General features: G+C 41.6%; 5 protein-coding genes across 10 annotated transcripts; 3 read left to right on the top strand and 2 right to left on the bottom strand.

Annotated features, from left to right (window-relative positions):
* Nucleotides 1-2,742: 2,742 nt before the first annotated feature.
* On the bottom strand, nt 2,743-3,977 carry LOC119660318 (transcription initiation factor TFIID subunit 12). 4 transcript variants are annotated; one of them, XM_038068796.1, is made up of 4 exons: nt 3,830-3,957; nt 3,543-3,625; nt 3,276-3,453; nt 2,743-3,219 (listed from the first exon to the last, which is right to left on the bottom strand). In XM_038068796.1, exons 3-4 carry the CDS (start codon nt 3,375-3,377, stop codon nt 2,899-2,901), a joined length of 423 nt encoding a protein of 140 aa, XP_037924724.1. In that variant the 5' UTR covers nt 3,378-3,453; nt 3,543-3,625; nt 3,830-3,957; the 3' UTR covers nt 2,743-2,898. The 4 variants fall into 4 exon arrangements, with proteins under 4 accessions (XP_037924724.1, XP_037924723.1, XP_037924722.1 ...); XM_038068795.1 differs by having other exon boundaries at nt 3,543-3,666; nt 3,830-3,933; XM_038068794.1 differs by lacking the exon at nt 3,543-3,625 and having other exon boundaries at nt 3,830-3,977.
* Nucleotides 3,922-4,919, top strand: LOC119660317. The gene is made up of 2 exons (XM_038068792.1): nt 3,922-4,304; nt 4,361-4,919. Exons 1-2 carry the CDS (start codon nt 4,061-4,063, stop codon nt 4,807-4,809), a joined length of 693 nt encoding a protein of 230 aa, XP_037924720.1. The 5' UTR covers nt 3,922-4,060; the 3' UTR covers nt 4,810-4,919.
* Nucleotides 4,920-7,462: 2,543 nt separating this feature from the next.
* Nucleotides 7,463-8,530, top strand: LOC119660287 (heme oxygenase 2). Its single transcript, XM_038068758.1, has 2 exons — nt 7,463-7,741; nt 7,802-8,530. The coding sequence occupies exons 1-2, from the start codon at nt 7,639-7,641 to the stop codon at nt 8,419-8,421; spliced, it is 723 nt and encodes a 240-aa protein (XP_037924686.1). The 5' UTR covers nt 7,463-7,638; the 3' UTR covers nt 8,422-8,530.
* A 3,375-nt stretch (nt 8,531-11,905) lies between these two features.
* LOC119659210 (40S ribosomal protein S25) lies at nt 11,906-12,814 on the top strand. The gene is made up of 3 exons (XM_038067179.1): nt 11,906-12,047; nt 12,346-12,622; nt 12,685-12,814. The coding sequence occupies exons 1-3, from the start codon at nt 12,045-12,047 to the stop codon at nt 12,753-12,755; spliced, it is 351 nt and encodes a 116-aa protein (XP_037923107.1). The 5' UTR covers nt 11,906-12,044; the 3' UTR covers nt 12,756-12,814.
* A 4,116-nt stretch (nt 12,815-16,930) lies between these two features.
* On the bottom strand, nt 16,931-18,244 carry LOC119659661 (V-type proton ATPase 21 kDa proteolipid subunit). 3 transcript variants are annotated; one of them, XM_038067870.1, is made up of 2 exons: nt 18,120-18,244; nt 16,931-18,062 (listed from the first exon to the last, which is right to left on the bottom strand). In XM_038067870.1, the coding sequence occupies exon 2, from the start codon at nt 18,032-18,034 to the stop codon at nt 17,402-17,404; it is 633 nt and encodes a 210-aa protein (XP_037923798.1). In that variant the 5' UTR covers nt 18,035-18,062; nt 18,120-18,244; the 3' UTR covers nt 16,931-17,401. The 3 variants fall into 3 exon arrangements, with proteins under 3 accessions (XP_037923798.1, XP_037923799.1, XP_037923800.1); XM_038067871.1 differs by having other exon boundaries at nt 18,124-18,244; XM_038067872.1 differs by having other exon boundaries at nt 16,931-18,075; nt 18,124-18,217.
* Nucleotides 18,245-19,213: the final 969 nt, after the last annotated feature.

Here is a 19,213-nt window from a genome sequence, read left to right as displayed (position 1 = left end):
TAATTTAAGCATTTCCCCAATTAAGTATTCGGATAAACCAACACATTCGGAGCATCACACAAAGCCCTCGCCCCCTTGCAACATTTGGCAATAGAACAGTGCATTTTTCGGGCCTTCCGGTGTATTACCACATAGGGCAATTTGAGAAAATATCAAAGGTAAACCCCCTGTAACATCCATTATAAGGGACTAGGTGAAGTGAATATTCACGCCTTCATATTGTCTCTAATTGCACTCTTTGATATAAAGAGTAAACTTGTGGGTCCAGTAACCCTTTTAATGTAGTCGTAAGCATACGATAGGTACGCTTTGAGGTTCACTTTTCGTCGGTCATATCGCTGACATATTTGATAACCAAGTCCGGTAATTGTGCTTTTCTCCTTTCCATCAAGATTGCCTCCGTCTTCTCTTCCGGCTCCCCCCAACCATACTTTTACTGACGAATTTATTCACATACTTGTGGGGTCTTTTGCAATAATGGTCACAGCCACATCATCGGCAGTGTATTGACTTTCTCTGGAGCAGGTGGCATTGCCGACATTTGGAACTATTCCACCTGTCAGCGCGGGGAAAGCCACAGAACCTGACATCACATCTGAACTGTGGAACGCGAATAGCTGGGACTCAACACTGCGGCAGTGAATTCTTCATCGGATGTTGTTGTTGTTGTTAGTAATGGTGTGATTTTGATCAAACTTGGGGATAATATGCTTCATATTATTATCTATACTACTACCTACCTTTATAACTCTGGGATAAACTTAAGGGGGATTTTTACTCAATTTCCCTAAAAATATGGTAATATATTATTATTAACTTAATTTGAGCAGGTATCGATATGGAGAGTATTTTGAGGCCTTGACACCATATAGAGGCAGCTTCATGATTTTTTTCAGATTTTTCGGTTGAGTAGTTTCTCACCCCACCCACTCCCCGCTTTTCTAACAAATATCAAAACTAACACTGGCTTGGAAAACTACCTTTCATTTGAAAAAAAAAAAAAATGTACACCCCCCTTTGGCTTGTATGGAAAACACCATGAGAAGCAGTTCGCAGTATGGCGGGTGTATCAAAATCGCTTCGTGTCTCTGTTGGTGTTCATCAAGGAAGCGCCCTCTCACGATTCCTCTTTGCTCTTGTTATGGACACTGTTACATGGGACATCCGACTTCCAGCGCCCTATACACTGCTTTATGCAGATGATGTTTTCCTAGCGTCCAATAGCAAAAATGATCTCGAATAACTTGTCCAAAAATGGAATGATCGCCTCATGCAACACGGTCTCAGATTGAATCTAAATGAAACTGAATTTTTGACTACCGATCTCCATGAAACAGGCACAATCACTGTCAATGGCAATCACCTTCCCAGAGCTGGGCGATTTAAATATCTCGGGTTAGTCAATGCTATCAGCCAATGAAGAACTGCATTATGAAATTGCTTTACGCATTAGCGCAACCTGAATGAAGTGATCGACGTAACAACGAACGTCTCAAATCTAAAATTTACCGCAATGTCGTCCGCCTTGTTGCCCTCTATGATTGTGAGTATTAGCCGACTATAAAAGGCAATGAACGGCGTCTTGCGGTAATGGAAACGAAGATGTTGCGTTGGACTATTGGCGTGCCACGCTTTGATCACATCCGAAATGAGGATATCCGCGATCGTTATGGGGTTGCACCAATCATGGAAAAATTGAGAGAGAGGCGTCTTCGATGGTATGATCACGCAATTCGCGCTAACGAGAATTTACTTACCAAGATTGGTCTAAACATCGAAGTCGATGGTAAACGACCAAAAGGCAGCCCGATACGCTGGATGGGGATTTAAAAGCCTCGAGATTGCACCCAGATCAGGCATTCGATAGAGCCAAATGGCGAAATCGATTACGACGAGCCAACCCCGCTTGTGAACGGGACAAAGGCTGAAGAAAAAGAAGAAAATGCGTTTGAGGCAAACGTTGGATTAAAGCAAGGAAAAACTGGTGAATACCTTCGAGGAGAGAGTCATGAGGAGAATATTAAGAGCTAAACTAGGAGACGACCAACGCCGAACCAGATAAAACCATGTTACCTTTTTGTGTTATCCCTTTACACGAACTTCTTTCCACATATCCAAAAAGATTACTTCAGGCAAGCTCCCGTTATAAATGATTGCAAGAGGAAGAGAAATGTTACACTTTTTAGGAAGAGATTGGGAATACCATCAAGGCAATCACTTGTCGTTCATTTACCACATCAAAGTTAGTGAGGTTTTGCTCTTTCACATTTTCTGGTTCCTATTTTTTTCTACTTGTGAACACTGTGTACGTAGTCGATCCTGTATTCGATGCAGTTCTTTTTTTTTTGATTATTTAAATTTTAATGTTATATTCTGAAGTTCTCGGAGAAATCTAATTCTATTCAGTAAGAAAAAACAATTTCCGTTCTTGAAGTCGGTTCCATTTAATCTGTGCGCTCCGAAAATGTATTCATAAGTGATCAGCAGCGACCTCAATCAAGAAGAATAGTCCGCCGGTGTTTTGTTTTCCAGCGCATATACCCTCCTTCCTCATCGGCTGCAAATTGATTGCATCCAGTGATTACCACGTGTAAGTGAGGATAGGAATCGGTAGCAGAGATGAATATGATATTTAAACACAGACTCCACGGAGTTATACTAGTTTTTTGGACTCATTCCAGTAGAAATAATATTTATTTTATCCGTCCTTGTACAAGGTCTTGTAAAGCAAAAACACAGTCATCAATTATCAAAAATTTAATAGAATTTCCAGTCAAACCGATATACAAAACTGTAATTTGATTTACATGAATAACCGCTTAAAAACTCAGTCTAGAATAACCAAAAGTAATTACACTTAGAAACAAATAAATGTGACCATGCGACAATATCGCGCCATCAGTACTTCTTAATTGTCTTCCTAATCAGCGCGAGCCTCTGCTTGTGTGCTTCTGTAACCGTCGCCCGTTTGTACGGTCGCAATTCATCCGTGCCAAAGCCAGGAATCCACATATTCCATTTCCTTTCCAGGTGCAATTGCACATCCCGCACTTCGATTTTCGATACTTTTCGGTGTTTGGCGAACGCACAGGCAGCCTTCACGGTGTCTTCTACAAAATCGTCTGCGATTTGGAGTAGCAGCTCTTCAACTTCTTCGTCTAACTGCTCGGTGGGGTCTACTTCGCGCACCAATTCCTGCAGGCGAGGCTTTGTTAGAACCTGGAAACAACTCAAATCAGTAATGCACTTTGTGAATGTAGCGAAATAAAATGTACCGGTCCCTGAGCGTCTACACTATTCGTTTTTCCTGCGGCATTCGATTGGTTCGATGAGATTCCGGCGTTTGAAAGGGGACTGTTTTGCGACGGGGATGCCATGGCAGGGTTACTGTCGGGGTTATTGCTGGCTGGGTCGCCGTTGCTGTTGCTATACACTGAGAATGCTTCGTTCAAGCTGGACATTTTGTAGAGAGCAATAGTTTTGTATTTGGGGGTGTCAATAATTCTTGTCTTGGGGGAAATTCTTTTTACAATTCTATTTACTTTGTGGGGTGAAGAAGAAATTATTTGGTTCTTGGGTTTCGTGATATTTTTCTAACTTTTTTGTGAGCAAATGCTTTGAAACCCTAGAAATGTGAATAGCGTAGAGAAAGATAAATACAGGAAGCTAAACAAGAGAAAAAAATTATTAAAGAGAAACAATGAAGTGGCGATAAATTCTATGACTACGATGTATGGGCGGGTGGCTATTGAGTGAAGTTTGTGAGCGTTATTTGCAAAATGTAGTGTTGTACGTGGAGCAGTTAAACTCGTTCTTCTAAATTGCTTACCTATTACACGACTGTAATCAGAAGAAATGCCAAACATTTGTCCGCAACTTGTTTACGGCATCGAATTACTACCGTCAACTTGACATCGCACACTATCGACTACTCATACTGAAGTTCGCCACGTTTCGAAACGCTACTCCAGAAGTGGAAAGTGTTTCGTTCCACACCTCAACGGTAAATGTCAAACATCTGAAAACGTCTCAAAACAACGGTTGCACTCTTTGAAAGATTATGATGTCGGACGATATTTGTGAAGTTTCCCGAATAGTGAAAAAAGCTGAGAATGAAGCGCATTTGAGAAGGACTCAGTCTGAAGCCCTTAATCGTATATACAAGTTAGAACTGGTCCTAAAAATACTCAAGACTTTAGATGTGAATCAGCTTGATGTGCCGGACAAACAACGACTTCGAAATTCACTAAAAGTTCTTGGTATACAGGACTGCATTTCTCTTCCTAACTCAGACAAATTGTTAGGTAATAAAACCAAACCACAATCAATTTGTATTATTTCAAATCAATGCTATTCACAGGACTCGATAACGCCGAAACAATCTCGCTCTCGTACACAGACCGAAAAGCCCTCCGAGAAACTCTGTTCAATTCCATTCGCAATGTTTGCACTCCAATTGTTGAGAATGCGGACCGTATGCAGAAAGATATTCCTGAAATTTTCGACACAGAAGCTAAACACAGTGATATCATAGCACTCGAAGAGAAACGTCGCAAATTACAGCAAGAATTACTCAACGCGAAGAGTCGAAAATGTGAGCTGCTCAAAAAGTGCACAGAGCTTAAATTAGCTTCGTATGAGAAGAATGCCGTGAACATACTTGTAAGCGAATACAAATTGAATGACGTGAAAGCGGAGACATTGCAAGGGTACTTGGTACAAGAGTTTTGTTCGCGTACCCAACACACAGTGAAGGCTGTCAAGGAAGTCGAGCGGTTCATCGATGCTGAACTGGAGGAAGACGGGTAGTGTGGTGTTGTTTCGTTTAGGGTAATAAGTCCTACAACCCCGTTTTTTATAAAATTTAAATGTATAGTAAATAAAGGTAATTTTGTAAAGTTTCGAAAGGACCAAATAGACCTAGATATCTGCTGTATATGATGAGACGCATAGAAGTGGGGATTATGGTTCAGATCATCATCATTAACGGATTAGTAAGCAACCCCAGAAATCCCTTTTTTCCGCGGAGTTCTACCAATTGGATATCCCTAAGAGCTGTCTGGTGTCCTGGCCTACGCCGTCGTTCCATCTCAGGCAAAGTCAGGCCCTTACAAACTTTCCGGGCAGGATCCTTATCCATATGGATTAGGTGAACCGCCCACTGCGACCTGTTGAACCGGATTTTATCCACAACCAGACCGTCGTCGTATCGCTCACAAATTTCATTATTATAGAGTCTGCAGAATGATCCACCGTCATGTAGGGGGTCAAACATTATTCGGAAGATTCTTCTCTCAAAAACGGCCAAGATTTCGCAATTTCCCTTGCTAAAAACCCAGGTCTCCGAGGAATACATAAGGACTGGCAAGATCATTGTCTGTCATGATCATTGCGATTCTACATTGTTCGTTCTTTGTTCTTCCCATAATGTCAATATCGTCAGTGTAGGCCAATAGTTGGGTGGACTTGAAGAGGATGGTGCCTCTTGCATTGACATCTGCATCGCGAATCATTTTCTCCAGGGTCAGGTCAAAGAGCATCAGTTGATGAGCCGCTTGGTATAATTGGTTGCCTCCATATTTAACCAGTTCCGCTGTAATTCCATCGGCTCCTGGCGACTTATAGTTTTTAAGCCGATGAATTGTTCGGACGGTTTCTTCCATGCTTGGTGGGGGCAGCATTTGTCTCTATTCTGTCGCAAATCAGATTTCCCTTTTTGTCTTTTCGAGTTCACAGACTTGCTACTTCTCATAGGCTTCCTTTTTCTGTCTGTGAAGTCGCTCTCCATTCGACGGAGTTCGTGATAAGCCTCTGCGCGTGCCCGTGTTCTTTGAGAGTGCAGGATTCTTTCACTTTACATTCATCGACGAACCAGCTGTTCCGACTTATTTGCGGCTGGGACCAAGTAAGCTTATGACTGTATCAATGATAACGCTCTTTAGGTGGCTGTAAAGATCATTTGTTGATGTTTCATCTCCAGGATTTCTGCTACTGCGGTTATTGCGGCATCCATTTCGCCCTTATAGGTATTATGGAGGGCTACGCTGTAGATGGCCTCAGTGTTAACTCTCACCTGATTGTCAGAAGGGATTCTAGGTGGTGTTGTTATTCGAGTCCAGAGTATCATGCCAACAATATAATAATCCGAATCTATATTGGCCCCCCTATATGTTCTGACATTCATCAAGGCTGAAAGGTGGCCGCGTTCAATCAGCACGTGGTCAATTTGGTTTAAAGTGGTCCCGTCTGGATAGGCCCCCGTATGTTTGTGGACCGCTTTCCGCGCAAACCAGGTACTTCCAACAACCATTTCGTGCGGTACTGCTAACTGGATAATCCGCAGTCCGTTATCATTGGTATCCCTATCTAAGCTATAGGAGCCGACGTATCGCCTGAATACGGGCTCCTTCCCTACTTGACTGTTGGAATTTCCATGTATAATTTTGATATCATACTTATGCGCAGATGCCAACCAACTTTTATCTTCAAGGTTGGCGTCCATTTTTGGATCTTTACTGCCAGATTACCAGTATTTTCGGATAAGTGGGAATAACAGCCCTGCAAAAACCAAACGCAAATATCCCTGCAATTGCCTCATTCAAGCCAGGTACTCCTCTTCAGATTACTAGGAACTGTGTAGTCGCATGGTCGAGATGATTTCACTCTTATTAGGAGGAACGGTTCGTAACTACATGTTATAATGACTAACATTTTTCAAAGTTCCTTACATAGGGAAATACAATGCCTGTTATACCTGAAGCGTCCAGCTTCCGGTTTCCCGACTTGTTCTGGGATCTGATATTACTTTTCCTGTTTTTGACCAAACCGTGAACCCGAAACAGAAAGTGTAAATGCAGTTTTTTTAGAACACACGTAGTTATGACCCGAACAAGAACCAACGGATCAGTTGAGATATAGAACTGTGGCTCCTTTAAAAAATTTAATTTTGAAATCGCCCTAATTTTTTTTAGATAAAACATCGAAAAAGGGGAATTTGGTGTCAACGAATCTCAACAAACCAAGTTGGGCCGTAATGACAAATATTGCGATCATTTTGATAAAAAAATGATTAAAATCGAAGAAGTTTTGAAAAACGTATTTTCGAGATAAACGCGTTCAAAATTACAGAAGATATGTAAGACTATTCGGAATGTAAAATCTTTTTAAGTTTAAATGCAGTTTATGGAAAACAAGTCTAGAAAATAAAATAAAAAAAGCCAAGGATATTGAATAATCTCAGAAAGTATACGGAAAAACGTGGCGTCACAAATGTAATTCATATGAAAAACGTGCTGTTTTTCGAGTTTTGACTTGAACCTTTGAGAGATGATTCTTGAGACTATTTTATATCGAATTAATAAAGTGACTGTGAGAAGTCCACTTAAGCCAATATATTCAAAATAGAGTCTGCAAAAAAAAACAGCAACCGCATTTGACATGCCCTGTATGTGGGACAACCGGCGCTCGTACGTTGACAACACAGTCCGTCAGCTGTCACGGGATTGTTAGTTCTATTTGCGTCGCTTCCTTCCGATTTCAATTGTTTCCGAATTTCCCGTAAAATTAATCCTTGCAGAAGAATAGTAATTATTATATTTCTGAAAATTACGAAGAAAATTAGAACAAAATTCAGTAGCAATGGTAAGCAGCAATGAGGAATCATTCACTCGCCAGATGCGAGCCGCAACGAAGGAGTCTCATGATATCAGTGATGCACTCGTCAACGCAAAAATGGTTCTAGGTAAGGAACGTTTTACGCCTAGCCATCTTCAAGGGATGCCTAAATTTACACTTATTCTAGCTCTGAACGACAATAGAGTCTGGGCTGACGGGTTGCTGATATTCTACGAAGTCTTCGCTTATCTTGAACGGAATGTACCACCTGAAATTCTTCCGGAGGATTATCATCGCAAGGAAGCCTTCGAAAAAGATCTCGCCCACTTCCTGGGACCAGACTGGACGAACGATTACTCCCCCCGGAAAGCCGTCCAGGATTATATTGACCACTTGGAAGAATTGAAAAAGGAGAATCCTGAGCTTCTCATTGCTTATGTTTATCATTTGTATATGGGGCTATTATCCGGTGCGCAGATTCTCCAAAAGAAACGTTCAATTGCTCAGCGTTTGAACCCGTTGTCATCCAAAAATAATAACACTATCGGAGCTGAGGCGACGCATTTTGAAAATCACACGGCGTCAGATCTGAAGAAAAGAATGCGAGAGCTTCTCAATGAGAGGGCCAAAGGCTACAGTGAGGAGACAAAGAAACGCGTCATCGAAGAAAGTTTGAAGGTCTTTGAGTTGAACAATAAGATAATCTCAACAGTGCGTGGTGTTAATCAGGTGGCATTCAAAAAAGTTATGATTGCTGGGCTATTTTGTCTGTTGTCATTTTTAGTCTATAAAATGTTCTTTATGTAGAGAATGATGTACCATTTTTTACATACTACGTCGCTTGTGATAACTTTGTAGGAGTAGATATATTTTTGTAAGATTAAACGTTAGCTAATAAAATTCCAAATAATTGAAATAAGCGTCAAAACATCAGGTTAAATTTGGGGAAGTTGGGAGCCGGTTATAGCTTTTCAGAAAATGATCATTGAATTTTTTGACACGCTATAAAAGATAAATCTAAGCTGGACCATAAGCAATTCAGACAAAAACTCATGGAGGAAGAGGACAACTGGTCCTCGAAATACCGATATATGTGGAATATAAAACTCACTATTCGGCATTAAAAAAATAAAATTTTCCTTTTTATTTTTCATTATAAAATAAGCCGGAAAATGACACACACAACCGAAGAAAGAACGAGTGTAGACAGGTTTATACATACGTTGACTTGAACAAATAATTCTGGCAAACATTTCTGCGCAACGGTGTGCTGATGCTCTATACGTAAATAAATATCGCTTTTCTGATTTCCAAGTGAAATGATCACTGACCAAGGAAGATAATTTGAATCTTCACTTTTTACGGAACTAGGTAAACTCCTAGGTGTTCAAAGGCATACCAAAAATACATATAATTCTTAATAAAACGGAATACTGGAACTCAGGACTCTGGAGGCTGCTCATATGGTCTGGACAAGAGTACTATCTTTGGCACTGCTACTGCTAATGAAAAGTAGGCTCAAGGCAGCCTCTGCGATTGTCATATGAGGATAGTTACGCTGTCGTTCGCAGGGGAAATCTTTTTCCACCCCCAATGTTATAGGCAAAAGTTCCAGTTTCACTGACCGCTCCGAGGAGACTTATTAGCGCTGTGGTACGCCATTTTGATGCCACAAACTTGTTATTTTTGGTGCATGATTGGCATTATGTCATCAAGACCTGGAGATTCATATGCGGAAAAGCTGTATGTGGCCTAGCTAGTTTTTCCTTAGTAATCAATGATTTGATAATCTGATACGACTAGGGCTGCATACCCTACAAGCAAAGTTCTGGTTCACAGTCCTCCTCCCTAGCGTGGAAGTGCGGATGGACTAGCAACTCCAAGATCTCCCCAGAAGATTCCAACTTTTTAAGAAAGGATGGGCTCTGATCTTGGTCAGAATATTACTGAATCTCGCAGATTCGTTGGTGCTTTCAATATTCTAACAATAGTCCAGCAAGAACCCCTTCCTGGCAATCTTGTTAACTGACTTGTACTTCAGGAAGTCCTTACATGGCTCCCAGTAGCATATCCTGAAGACCTAAAAGCATCCCACTATGGTCAGAGGAGGATCTCTAGTCAGACTTCCTCCAATTCTCCTCCCTAAACATCCCATTGTCGGTTAGAAGGTTGGTATCAAGGACCTCTTCACCACCGTCGCAGTTCTCCGAGCTGGGGATATGGAAGGTTTGTGCACTGCCCCTGTTACACCCCGATAAGTTTGTGTTAATAATAAAGTCAAAAAGAGACTCACCTCTTTCGTTGATTTCCGAGCTGCCCTAATGTGTATATCACACAGGTGTCGCAGACTATTAACAGGTTGGCCTTCTTTGCTGCGATGATGGACGTTAGATGTTGTAGTTCTTCGGGTGGAGTTAATTGGTAGTGAGCCATGTGAGCTGATCAGATATACACATTCTCCGTTCCCACCCGCTCCAGTTTGTCTACGGTTAGAGTGTCCGTTGTGCTGTGGAATAATGTGTACTTTATGTACACTGTACTGTATGTACTGTGGAGCCCTTAGATGTGTCGGCTTTCTTCGATCCAGGTCTCCGGTATTAATGCGACGTCGATGTCGTCCTCTTGTAGGGAAACCAGCTGAGTAGCTGAGGTGCACTTCGAATATTGCAAGTTCATTTTCTAGGATCTTCAAGAATCCCCATCCATCCGTCAATCTTCGTCTCCCCCAAAAGCTCGTTGGCAGCTTCCTCTCGGTCCAGGTTGTCGTCCGGTTCCGCACAGCAGAATACTTTCGCTCTCGTTTATGGCTCTGAACCGAACTTTGTAGTTCGCCTTTTCCAGTGCCCCCAGGCAATCTTCATCTTCCCTGTTCACCACCCAATCGTCCATGGGGATCGTGGGGTTTTGAAGACGGAGTGATTGAACGAGCTTGCCCTTATCCGTGCGGACCTTCGGCAACCAGATGCCCCCGTTCTCTTGAGTATCTCGTCGTATGAGACAATTTTCAGCTTTACCCCGTCCTAGGTGACTGGATACTGACTGTATTGCCATCGACCGCCACTTTCTCCCGGCTGGATGTCAGGAGCTCATCCTCCGATTATGCGACTGGCATCAACATCTCTTTTTCTTGTATCGTCAGCTTATAAGTTGTAAATTGGAATCTGTGTGTTGGTCCCACGAGTAGTCCGGGAAAATTGTCTAACCTGACCGTGTGGCCCAAAAGCTACCGATGCGGTGCCAGCAAATTCAGGATCAAAATGAACCTACTGCCTTTGAGATTTTGCCTGCACGAGCATCATATTTGTGCCGTAGCACAAAACATCAAAATATTATCCCCAACTACTGAATTCTTTTCCCGTCTCCGCCTTGATATCGTCTTTAACGGCATGCAAGTCCCCACATAAGTGAAGTAGATGGTGTCACTTAATTTCTGTGAGGTCTTGATATTCCTCAATCATTCAGAATGTAGTGACTTTTCATTCTTCAATATTCACATAAATATTAATGAGGTAAAGTTCAATTTTTTATATTTTCTGAAAATGTTTATTCCTTATCTATTAAGCGAAAAAGAAAAAGTGCATAGAGAAAATCAGTTATCCATGAAAGAACCCATACGTGAAGCTAGTGTCCGCTAGGGCGAATTGTCCTTGAATTATTATCAGCTTAGGAAAATGTTGTGTGTGTCCGGATAGCAGAGTGATTAGAGCACAAGGCTGTCGTACGGAAGGTCACGGTTCAAATCTCACTGGTGACAGTGGGATTTGTATCGTGATTTGACGTCGGATACCAGTCGACTCAGCTGTGAATGAGTACCTGAGTCAAATCAGGCTAATAATTATCTCGGGCGAGCGCAATGCTGATCACATTGCCTCCTACAGTCTATTGTAGTGTACCGTTACGGTCTTGAATGAAGTGCTCTAACACACTTCAAGACCCTGATCCAATATGGATTGTTGCGCCAACGATTATTATTATTTTTATTGGAGATAAGAGATGGGCACTGAAAGTAGAGAAAAACTCATACTGTGCCCTACTATGAACGCTTCGAAATAAATCTAACACTTATAATTTCTTATCTTCTGCAGTTCCCCGGAAGTTGTTTTTAAGTATTGCAGAACAGCTTATTATCTAAAAAAGTACAATTGTACCACCTGGTTTGATTACTTACAATGCAAGTTTTAATTTTCTAATTGTCGAATGACGATAACCTTTATTGGCAAATTAATTTACTTAAGGTAACGAGAAACACCTCAATAAGCTAAGTTAGTTAGAAGCCCATCACGCAATGAAATAATGAAATTGTTTAAAGTTGGACTAAAGCAAAGTAGCTTACGTTTCGCACACCGAACGTAACCATAGATAGGTGACTGTCGCAGCGGTTGGTAGTACTGCGTGTTTCCTGAAAGGTTCTTTCGCTTTGAAGTTTCAAGATGGTGAGTTCGCATGGGCCGCGTTTCTCTTACTTTTTTAGTTATTTTACAAAAACTATAGGAGTTTAGCAATGGAATGCAGATGAAATAAATCAGAAGTGACGCTAGTTTTCGAAAGATGTAGTGAAGTCAATGAAATGTGATTTAAATTAGTAAAAATATGAACCTAAAAATCACGATTGCCATGTGGTTATGTTGTATGTAGTGTCACTTCTGTGTTTTCAACTCGTTACAATTCCTCATAGAATTCTGTGGATGTAGTGCAAAATGTTGTTGACTCAACGATTTGTTACTTTCTCAGCCGCCCAAGAAGGACGCAAAGTCCAGCTCGAAGCAGCCGCAAAAGGCTACCAAGAAGAAGGAAGGAGGAGGTGGCGGCAAGGCCAAGAAGAAGAAGTGGTCAAAAGGAAAAGTCCGTGATAAGTTGAACAATGCTGTCCTCTTCGACAAGGCCACATACGAAAAACTGTACAAGGAAGTACCCCAATCCAAACTGATCACTCCATCAGTCGTGTCAGAACGTCTGAAGATCCGAGGATCGTTGGCGAAGCGGGCGCTTCAAGAGCTCCGGGAAAAGGGTGAGTGGTCTTGGAGGAGCCAACTCTAATCAGTGATACTAACATGTATTTTTTCTTTTCAGGTTTGATCAAACAAGTCATCCAACACCATTCGCAAGTCATTTACACAAGGGCCACCAAGGCTGAAGAATGAGAAACCTGGAGTACATTTTTTGTATGTATCGTTAAGGGAATAAAATAACAAAAAAGATATCCAATGTCTTTGCAATTGAGCGAATTGTGTAGATGTGTGGTGAATGTGTAGCAACTGGACGTGAGGCTATGCGTCAAACCTTTTCATTATGCTGGCACATTGCCATCTAACTTTTCAGATACTTCCTAAAGACTTGCAAATCCTCCCAGGTGATAGTCGCTAGAGGAAAGGATCGCTAATGCCGTCCATTTAACAATAGGAAAGGATTGTTGGTTTTTGTTCTAGGTGCAGCTTAGGTTGGAAATCGTGAACCACGACGTATTCTCATCCAGTTCCCGTGGCTGATCCCGAAGTATTAAGATTGGCTGGATTTCTTATCTTTTGTAGCCAACTTCTTCTTGGATGATATCGCAAGTCGTCTTTTCCGGCACATTGTTTTTTCTTCCAAATTAATCCGGTTTGCAATCAAGAGATTGACAAAATCGGAACTTCCTTAATTCTCTAATGACTTATGTGACTTGACGATGGTTAAGATCATGCTTAGTAGCCGGAAACAACCAAGAATTGAAAACTATCCCAAAACCTTAAAAAAATCTACGAAATTGATAACGAAGGTCAGCCCATGAATACTGATATCCCATTGAAGTTTTCCTTTGAAACGCGTTTGAAGTTTTCCGACACGACAAATTGGACAATGGATTGGGGTTCCATAAGAACACTAAAAAATGGATTTTCTTTGAAAGAGGAAATGCGGGGGGTAACAAAAAAAATGGTCAATCGTCGCACCTCCCGCTGAAACAAAAAGAAACATCTGAACATAGGTCTGAAATAGGCGCATTCGATCGCAAAATCCAACGGAAGCAACAAACGTATGGACAAAAAGTGAGGTTTTAACTTTCCGCACAGAAGCTTCAAAATCTAATTTTCGCTGGTAACAATGTCCGTGGTCGGTCGGGGGTACAAACAACCTGTTTATGAACAAGTCGTAGGTACAATTCCACCCAACGCCTAATAAAATGAACAGAGCAATGAAAATGAGCGATTCCACGAAAATTTCCGCAATACTGTTATGGCGGAGTGAGTAGTCGAACAAGGGTCGTTTTATTCATGAAGAACACGATAGGGGAAATACAACCCCGGTGTCTGTACAATGCCTCAATAATATCCATCAATTTATAGACAGAGAGGAGGCGATTTTGATGCAGGATGGAGCTCGACCGGATGCAGCTTTAGCGACTTACGAAGCAATTTAAGAGCACTTAATGAATGTCTGGTCAAATTGGCCTGCAACTATCTTGATTTGAATCCCCTAGAAAATGTGTGTACTTCAGTTCCTCTATTATCACACTTAACACTGCAAGTGATAAGCCCTCAGCAGACAAGCAAGACAAACACAGACACCCATGACGACGCATTCGCACCCAGAGCAGCGAGATTGAGAAACTGATGCTCTGCAATTGCAAAATGTAAGCGAAGGCGGTAATCTTATTTTTAACAATAAACATGAAGTGTGGTGGGTGCATCAAAATCGCTTCGTATCTCTGTTGGTGTTCATCAAGGAAGCAGCCTCTTACCACTCCTCTTTGTGCTTGTTATGGACACCGTCACACGGGACATCCAGCGTCCAGCGCCCTATATACACTGCTTCATGCAGAAGAACAAAAATAATCTCGAGCAACTTGCCCAAAAATGGAATGATCGCCTCATGCAACACGGCCTCAGATTGAATCTGAATAAAACTGAATTTTTGACGACCGATCCCCATGAAACAGGCAGTGACCTGCCCAGAACTGAGCGATTTAAATACCTCGGGTTAACGCTATCAGCCAATGGAGAGCTGCGTTATGAAATTGCTTCACGCATTAACGCAACCTGGATGAAGTGGCGTTTCATAACTGGTGTTCTGTGTGATCGACATATCAACGAACGTCTCAAATCTAAAATTTACCGTAATTTCGTCCGTTCTGTCGCTCTCTATGGTTCTGAGTGCTGGCCGACTATAAAAGACAATGAACGACGTCTTGCGGTAATGAAGACGAAGATGTTGCGTTGGACTAGTGGCATGACACGTTTTGATCACATCTGAAATGAGGATATCCGCGATCCATATGGAGTTGCATCGATAGTGGAAAAATTGCGAGAGATGTGTCTTCGATTATATGGTCAAGTAATTCGCGCTAACGAGAATTCATTTGCCAAGATTGATCTGAACATCAAAGTCGATGGTAAACAGCCAAAAGGCACGCCGAAGCAACGGTGGCTTGATACGCTGGATGGGAATTTAAAAGCCTTGAGATTGCATCCAGATCAGGCTAAATGGCGAAACCGATCACAACGAGCCGACCCCGCATGTGAAGGGAACAAAGGCTGAAGAAAAAGAAGAAGACGCAAGGAGAACTTTGAATCTTCTTTCATGGAAACAGTGGTTTATTCTCTATCTGTGAAGCTGTAGTTCAAAATCGGTCCTTGGTCGCAACGCTTTTCAGTCGGAAGAGCATGCTCTCCAATTGAAAAAATGGCGTGGTTGGCGTTTTCTTTCTCTACCGAGGCTATCCCTGAACAATGTACGATAGCAGGACCTCTCAACGCCCTCCATGATCAGCAACAGCGTAAGGCAAAGGCATGCTTTATCATGCACCATGCATTTAGCATGTCCCTGGAAAATGTAACTAATTGTTAACTTTGCTTTCCTGTACACGTTGCAAACATGATCCATCTTTTGCCTCAGCTGTTCCTGAGTTCCTATTTACCTGAGAAGCAATTGACCCCCATAGTTTTGTGTACGAACCACCTGTTTTGGGCAAGAATCCACGTTTTTGAAATTCAAAAATAGTCGCCGAGGAGGTAGGGTCTGAAAAGTTGCTTCTGTTCCGCGACAAAACTAGCTATTTTTAAATTGCAAAGCGGGTTTTTGCTCAATTTGTGTAATACGTCATTGATTTAATCGTTACCCAAGATCAACTCGCATCCTTAGACAAAATATTTGTTTCGACTTAAGTCGTGGTGTCACGTTATGACTCATACCCACGTTCTGGTTATGAATTAGTATAAATTGAGCAAATCGCACGTATAACCGTTTTCGATTCTGCTGCACCGCAGGGAACAAGTTTTTGAAGAGTTAATAATAATAATGATCGTTGGCTCAATAATCCATATTGGTTTAGGGCCTTGAAGTGTGTTAGAGCACTTCATTCAAGACCGTAGCTGTACACTAGAGTACACTGTAGGAGGCAATGTGGTCAGCACGATAAGGAAAATTGTCTTTGCTCGAAGCGTAGTAGGTAGGTATCAGTGACCGTTCCGCCCAATTAGCCCGGTGGCGTGCGGTTTTGATGCGTAAGGGGAGCAGAATACAGCCAGCTCAGATCTTCATAATCAGCCCAAGATCTCGTTGAGGTTTCCAAACATTATCTTATCTAGTGCCGACTGGGCCTAAAGCTGAACAATCGCAAAGAAATGACGTGTTTCACAGCGACTGCACCCAACGAGGGACTGTCAAGATCAGAGCCCCACCTGGCCAGAAGAAAAAAGCTGCGAAGAAGTTGCACACACAGTTCGTTGAATCTTATTAAGCGTCATTCTATTGTGTCTCTCGCATCCGTTCCTTCGTTGATTTGTTTGAAATCTGTAATTTTGCCGGTGAAATTCTTGTGAATTATAGAACTGAAACGATATTATTGTGCTTCCGAAGTGTCTAACGACACGCAAAAGAGTTTCCATCGATAATGAGCACCTAAAAAAATTAATTCGATTTGAAATGTGTTCTTGCGATGTTTCTAGCGATTAAATTTGAGGAATTGATCGACGAATTTTCTTTTCCGCTAGTATTTTAGTTTAATACGCATATACTGATATGTCGGGATTCACTTGAGCCGATTCATTGGCATTTTTGATTGTTTGATTTTGAAGTCCCAAGTGATCGAGCAATTTGCGTGACTCGTGAAGTCACCGAATGTGTAGGTTGGCTATGAGGACTATTTGCGCAATCTAAATCGTGTCGTTAAGAAGACTCTGTTGAAGATGATTTATCCATCAAAGGAAGTTATCCATTCCGGAAAGAAATCTTCACAGAAGTTCCAATATTCTGTCCACTAATCAAGGTAAGGTAGGCATTTAAAGATAAACGCGGCTTCACCTATAATCACCATATTCTCGTCAACATTGAAACAGGAATCTCAGATATTTCTACATTTATTTGAACAACGGTTTATAAGTTTATAATACTTAAATGAAATATATCACTCGTCGAAAAGGCAAACGAAAAACTGCATTATGTTCAAATAATTTCGCTACACACGCTCCATCATATAAAGCGCTCGGTAGTCGTATGGTTAATGAAATATTAAGGAAAATGGGTAGACGGCCGCACCAGCGGATTTGGTAATAAATTTGCGAGCTTTTGACAGCTTCCTATATCTTAAACATTTTAGGACAACAAAAAAAAAAAGAAATCAACAAAATCTTACGCCTAAAACCTTCTCTGATGTTGCTCGCTTCGTCGTGTCACAGTCGGACTTTTCTCTTAGATGTTACCTTCTTATTCTCTCTTCGAAACTTGTTCGTGATTTGATGTGTATATGTGGAATGATTCAACACGAAAAACTATGTACGTTAAAATTACAGATAGAGCTACTGACGGAGGCCAATTAGGATACGACTTTGTCGCCCATCTTGACTTTAGACGTCATGTAAATGCCCACAATTAGACCGAAAAGGCCAATAGCCGAACCGAAAATTTCAACGATCAGAATCTTTACGAACAGAGCAGGATTGGCGGCGTCCGACAAGGCAGCCCCAGAGCCCACAATACCCACCGCGATACCGCAGAACAAGTTGACCAAACCAACAGCAACACCAGCACCGAAGAGCACATATCCAGCTGTCCAGTTGATTTCCAGAATTCTGTATACCAACTCCACATCCTTAGAATTGTAGCTGTCCAGCAATCCCGACAGGACGATGGCTGTAATCAGTCCGTAGATTGCCACAGCCTCGCAGAAAATGACTGAGATAAGATTCTTAGTCTTGATCCTAGGAGCCTTGACGCCTCCGCCAACGATACTAGCTCCTGTCGTGTGGATTCCAAGGGCAGCGCCAACTACGGAAAGTGCAACTGACAATCCGATACCAAGGCAGGCCCACATATAGGGCGATGTGTTACCCAGGAACCATCCTACGCTGACTTGTTCGCCTTTTCCCGTCAAGACATAGTAGAGGGTCAGGACGGTGCAAGTTATCAAGGCTGTGCCAGAGAATGTATATCCCAATAAAGCTCTCATTTTGTGTGTGTTTATCCGTATCGTTGGCCTGGAATTTTAAGCTATATTACAGTGGAAAACTGATAAAAGGTCACGACAGACGTACTTACAAATCCACCCAATATGCAATCACCACTTCTGACGACCGAGAAAATTACCCATCACATGACAGCCATCACAAGGTAAACGAGCACTTGCAGTGGCGAGTATGGGAACTAGACTTGTAGAAATTTATGCTGCTTACGATGTGAATAGAACGTTATAGGCAAAAATGTAACCTACTGTAAAGATCTGCAATGGGATTTTATCCGATAAACTACATTTTAGTGGAAAACGCTTCTGCTGAAAGAAGTTGCTCTGTTTCACTTTACGAAATTAACAGGATAGTTGGGCATTTGCAAATAATATAATAATAATTTATTTCCGCGGTTAAAAAGATGAAATTTCACTATACTTGGCTGCATGCTATGCATCAAGGAACAATGAGTATGGTGCACCTCTCCGCCTTCACATATAATGCTAATTTGAAACTGAGGCTTTCATGCTCCCCCCTTTTCAGCACTCATAAATAATGTTGAGCATTTGCAAATAGCCTTCGACCAGCATAGTATTAGCAACTTGCGCTATTAGGTAATTAATTAATAATTAACAAGGGCGCTAGAATAGTATAAACGAATCTTAGAACAGAATTCAATAATATTAGTCGTATACAGTTGTTTGTGTTTTCAGTTACATTACAAAAGCAGGGTCTGCCAATGTCTTTTTTTTTCTACCTGATTTTATCTGATTTAAACAAATACGTATTTCGGGGACCAACTGTCCAGTTCTTCAATGTTTCCTAAAAATAGGAGAACGAGCAGTGGAAAACAGCAGAGAAGTCATTGCCAGACTCAACGAGGCGGGGGAATACAAAGTGATAAATTATTACTATCCTTCGACGTGAAAGCACTGTTCCCAAGCGTACCGATGAAGGAAGCCATACACTTGTTCGAGGAATGGAAAACGACCCACGAAAACTCATCTAAATGGAGGAAGAAGGCTAAATTATATAAGAAACTGGCCTTCACGTGCATGAGTGAATCGTATTTCACATTCACGAATAAATTTTATAAAACAGACTCCGGGGCAGCAATGGGCTACCCCACACACAGGAACATAGATTTCACCATGGAGATCGGAAAGGAAGGGGAAATACCGTTC

This window comes from Hermetia illucens, chromosome 6, assembly GCF_905115235.1.
Source record: "Hermetia illucens chromosome 6, iHerIll2.2.curated.20191125, whole genome shotgun sequence".
NCBI lineage: Eukaryota > Metazoa > Arthropoda > Insecta > Diptera > Stratiomyidae > Hermetia > Hermetia illucens.
This window is presented reverse-complemented; position numbering and strand designations above follow the sequence as displayed.

Excerpts from the sequence above, each read along its gene's own strand:
- LOC119660318 (XM_038068793.1), bottom strand. The coding sequence starts at position 3,461 with ATGTCCAGCTTGAACGAAGCATTCTCAGTGTATAGCAACAGCAACGGC. Across the intron at positions 3,220-3,275 it reads GTGTAGACGCTCAGGGACCG|GTTCTAACAAAGCCTCGCCT; the intron begins GTACATTTTATT and ends AGTTGTTTCCAG.
- LOC119660317 (XM_038068792.1), top strand. The coding sequence starts at position 4,061 with ATGATGTCGGACGATATTTGTGAAGTTTCCCGAATAGTGAAAAAAGCT. Across the intron at positions 4,305-4,360 it reads TAACTCAGACAAATTGTTAG|GACTCGATAACGCCGAAACA; the intron begins GTAATAAAACCA and ends TGCTATTCACAG.
- LOC119660287 (XM_038068758.1), top strand. The coding sequence starts at position 7,639 with ATGGTAAGCAGCAATGAGGAATCATTCACTCGCCAGATGCGAGCCGCA. Across the intron at positions 7,742-7,801 it reads CAACGCAAAAATGGTTCTAG|CTCTGAACGACAATAGAGTC; the intron begins GTAAGGAACGTT and ends CACTTATTCTAG.
- LOC119659210 (XM_038067179.1), top strand. Across the intron at positions 12,623-12,684 it reads TCAAGAGCTCCGGGAAAAGG|GTTTGATCAAACAAGTCATC; the intron begins GTGAGTGGTCTT and ends TTTTCTTTTCAG.
- LOC119659661 (XM_038067870.1), bottom strand. The coding sequence starts at position 18,034 with ATGAGAGCTTTATTGGGATATACATTCTCTGGCACAGCCTTGATAACT.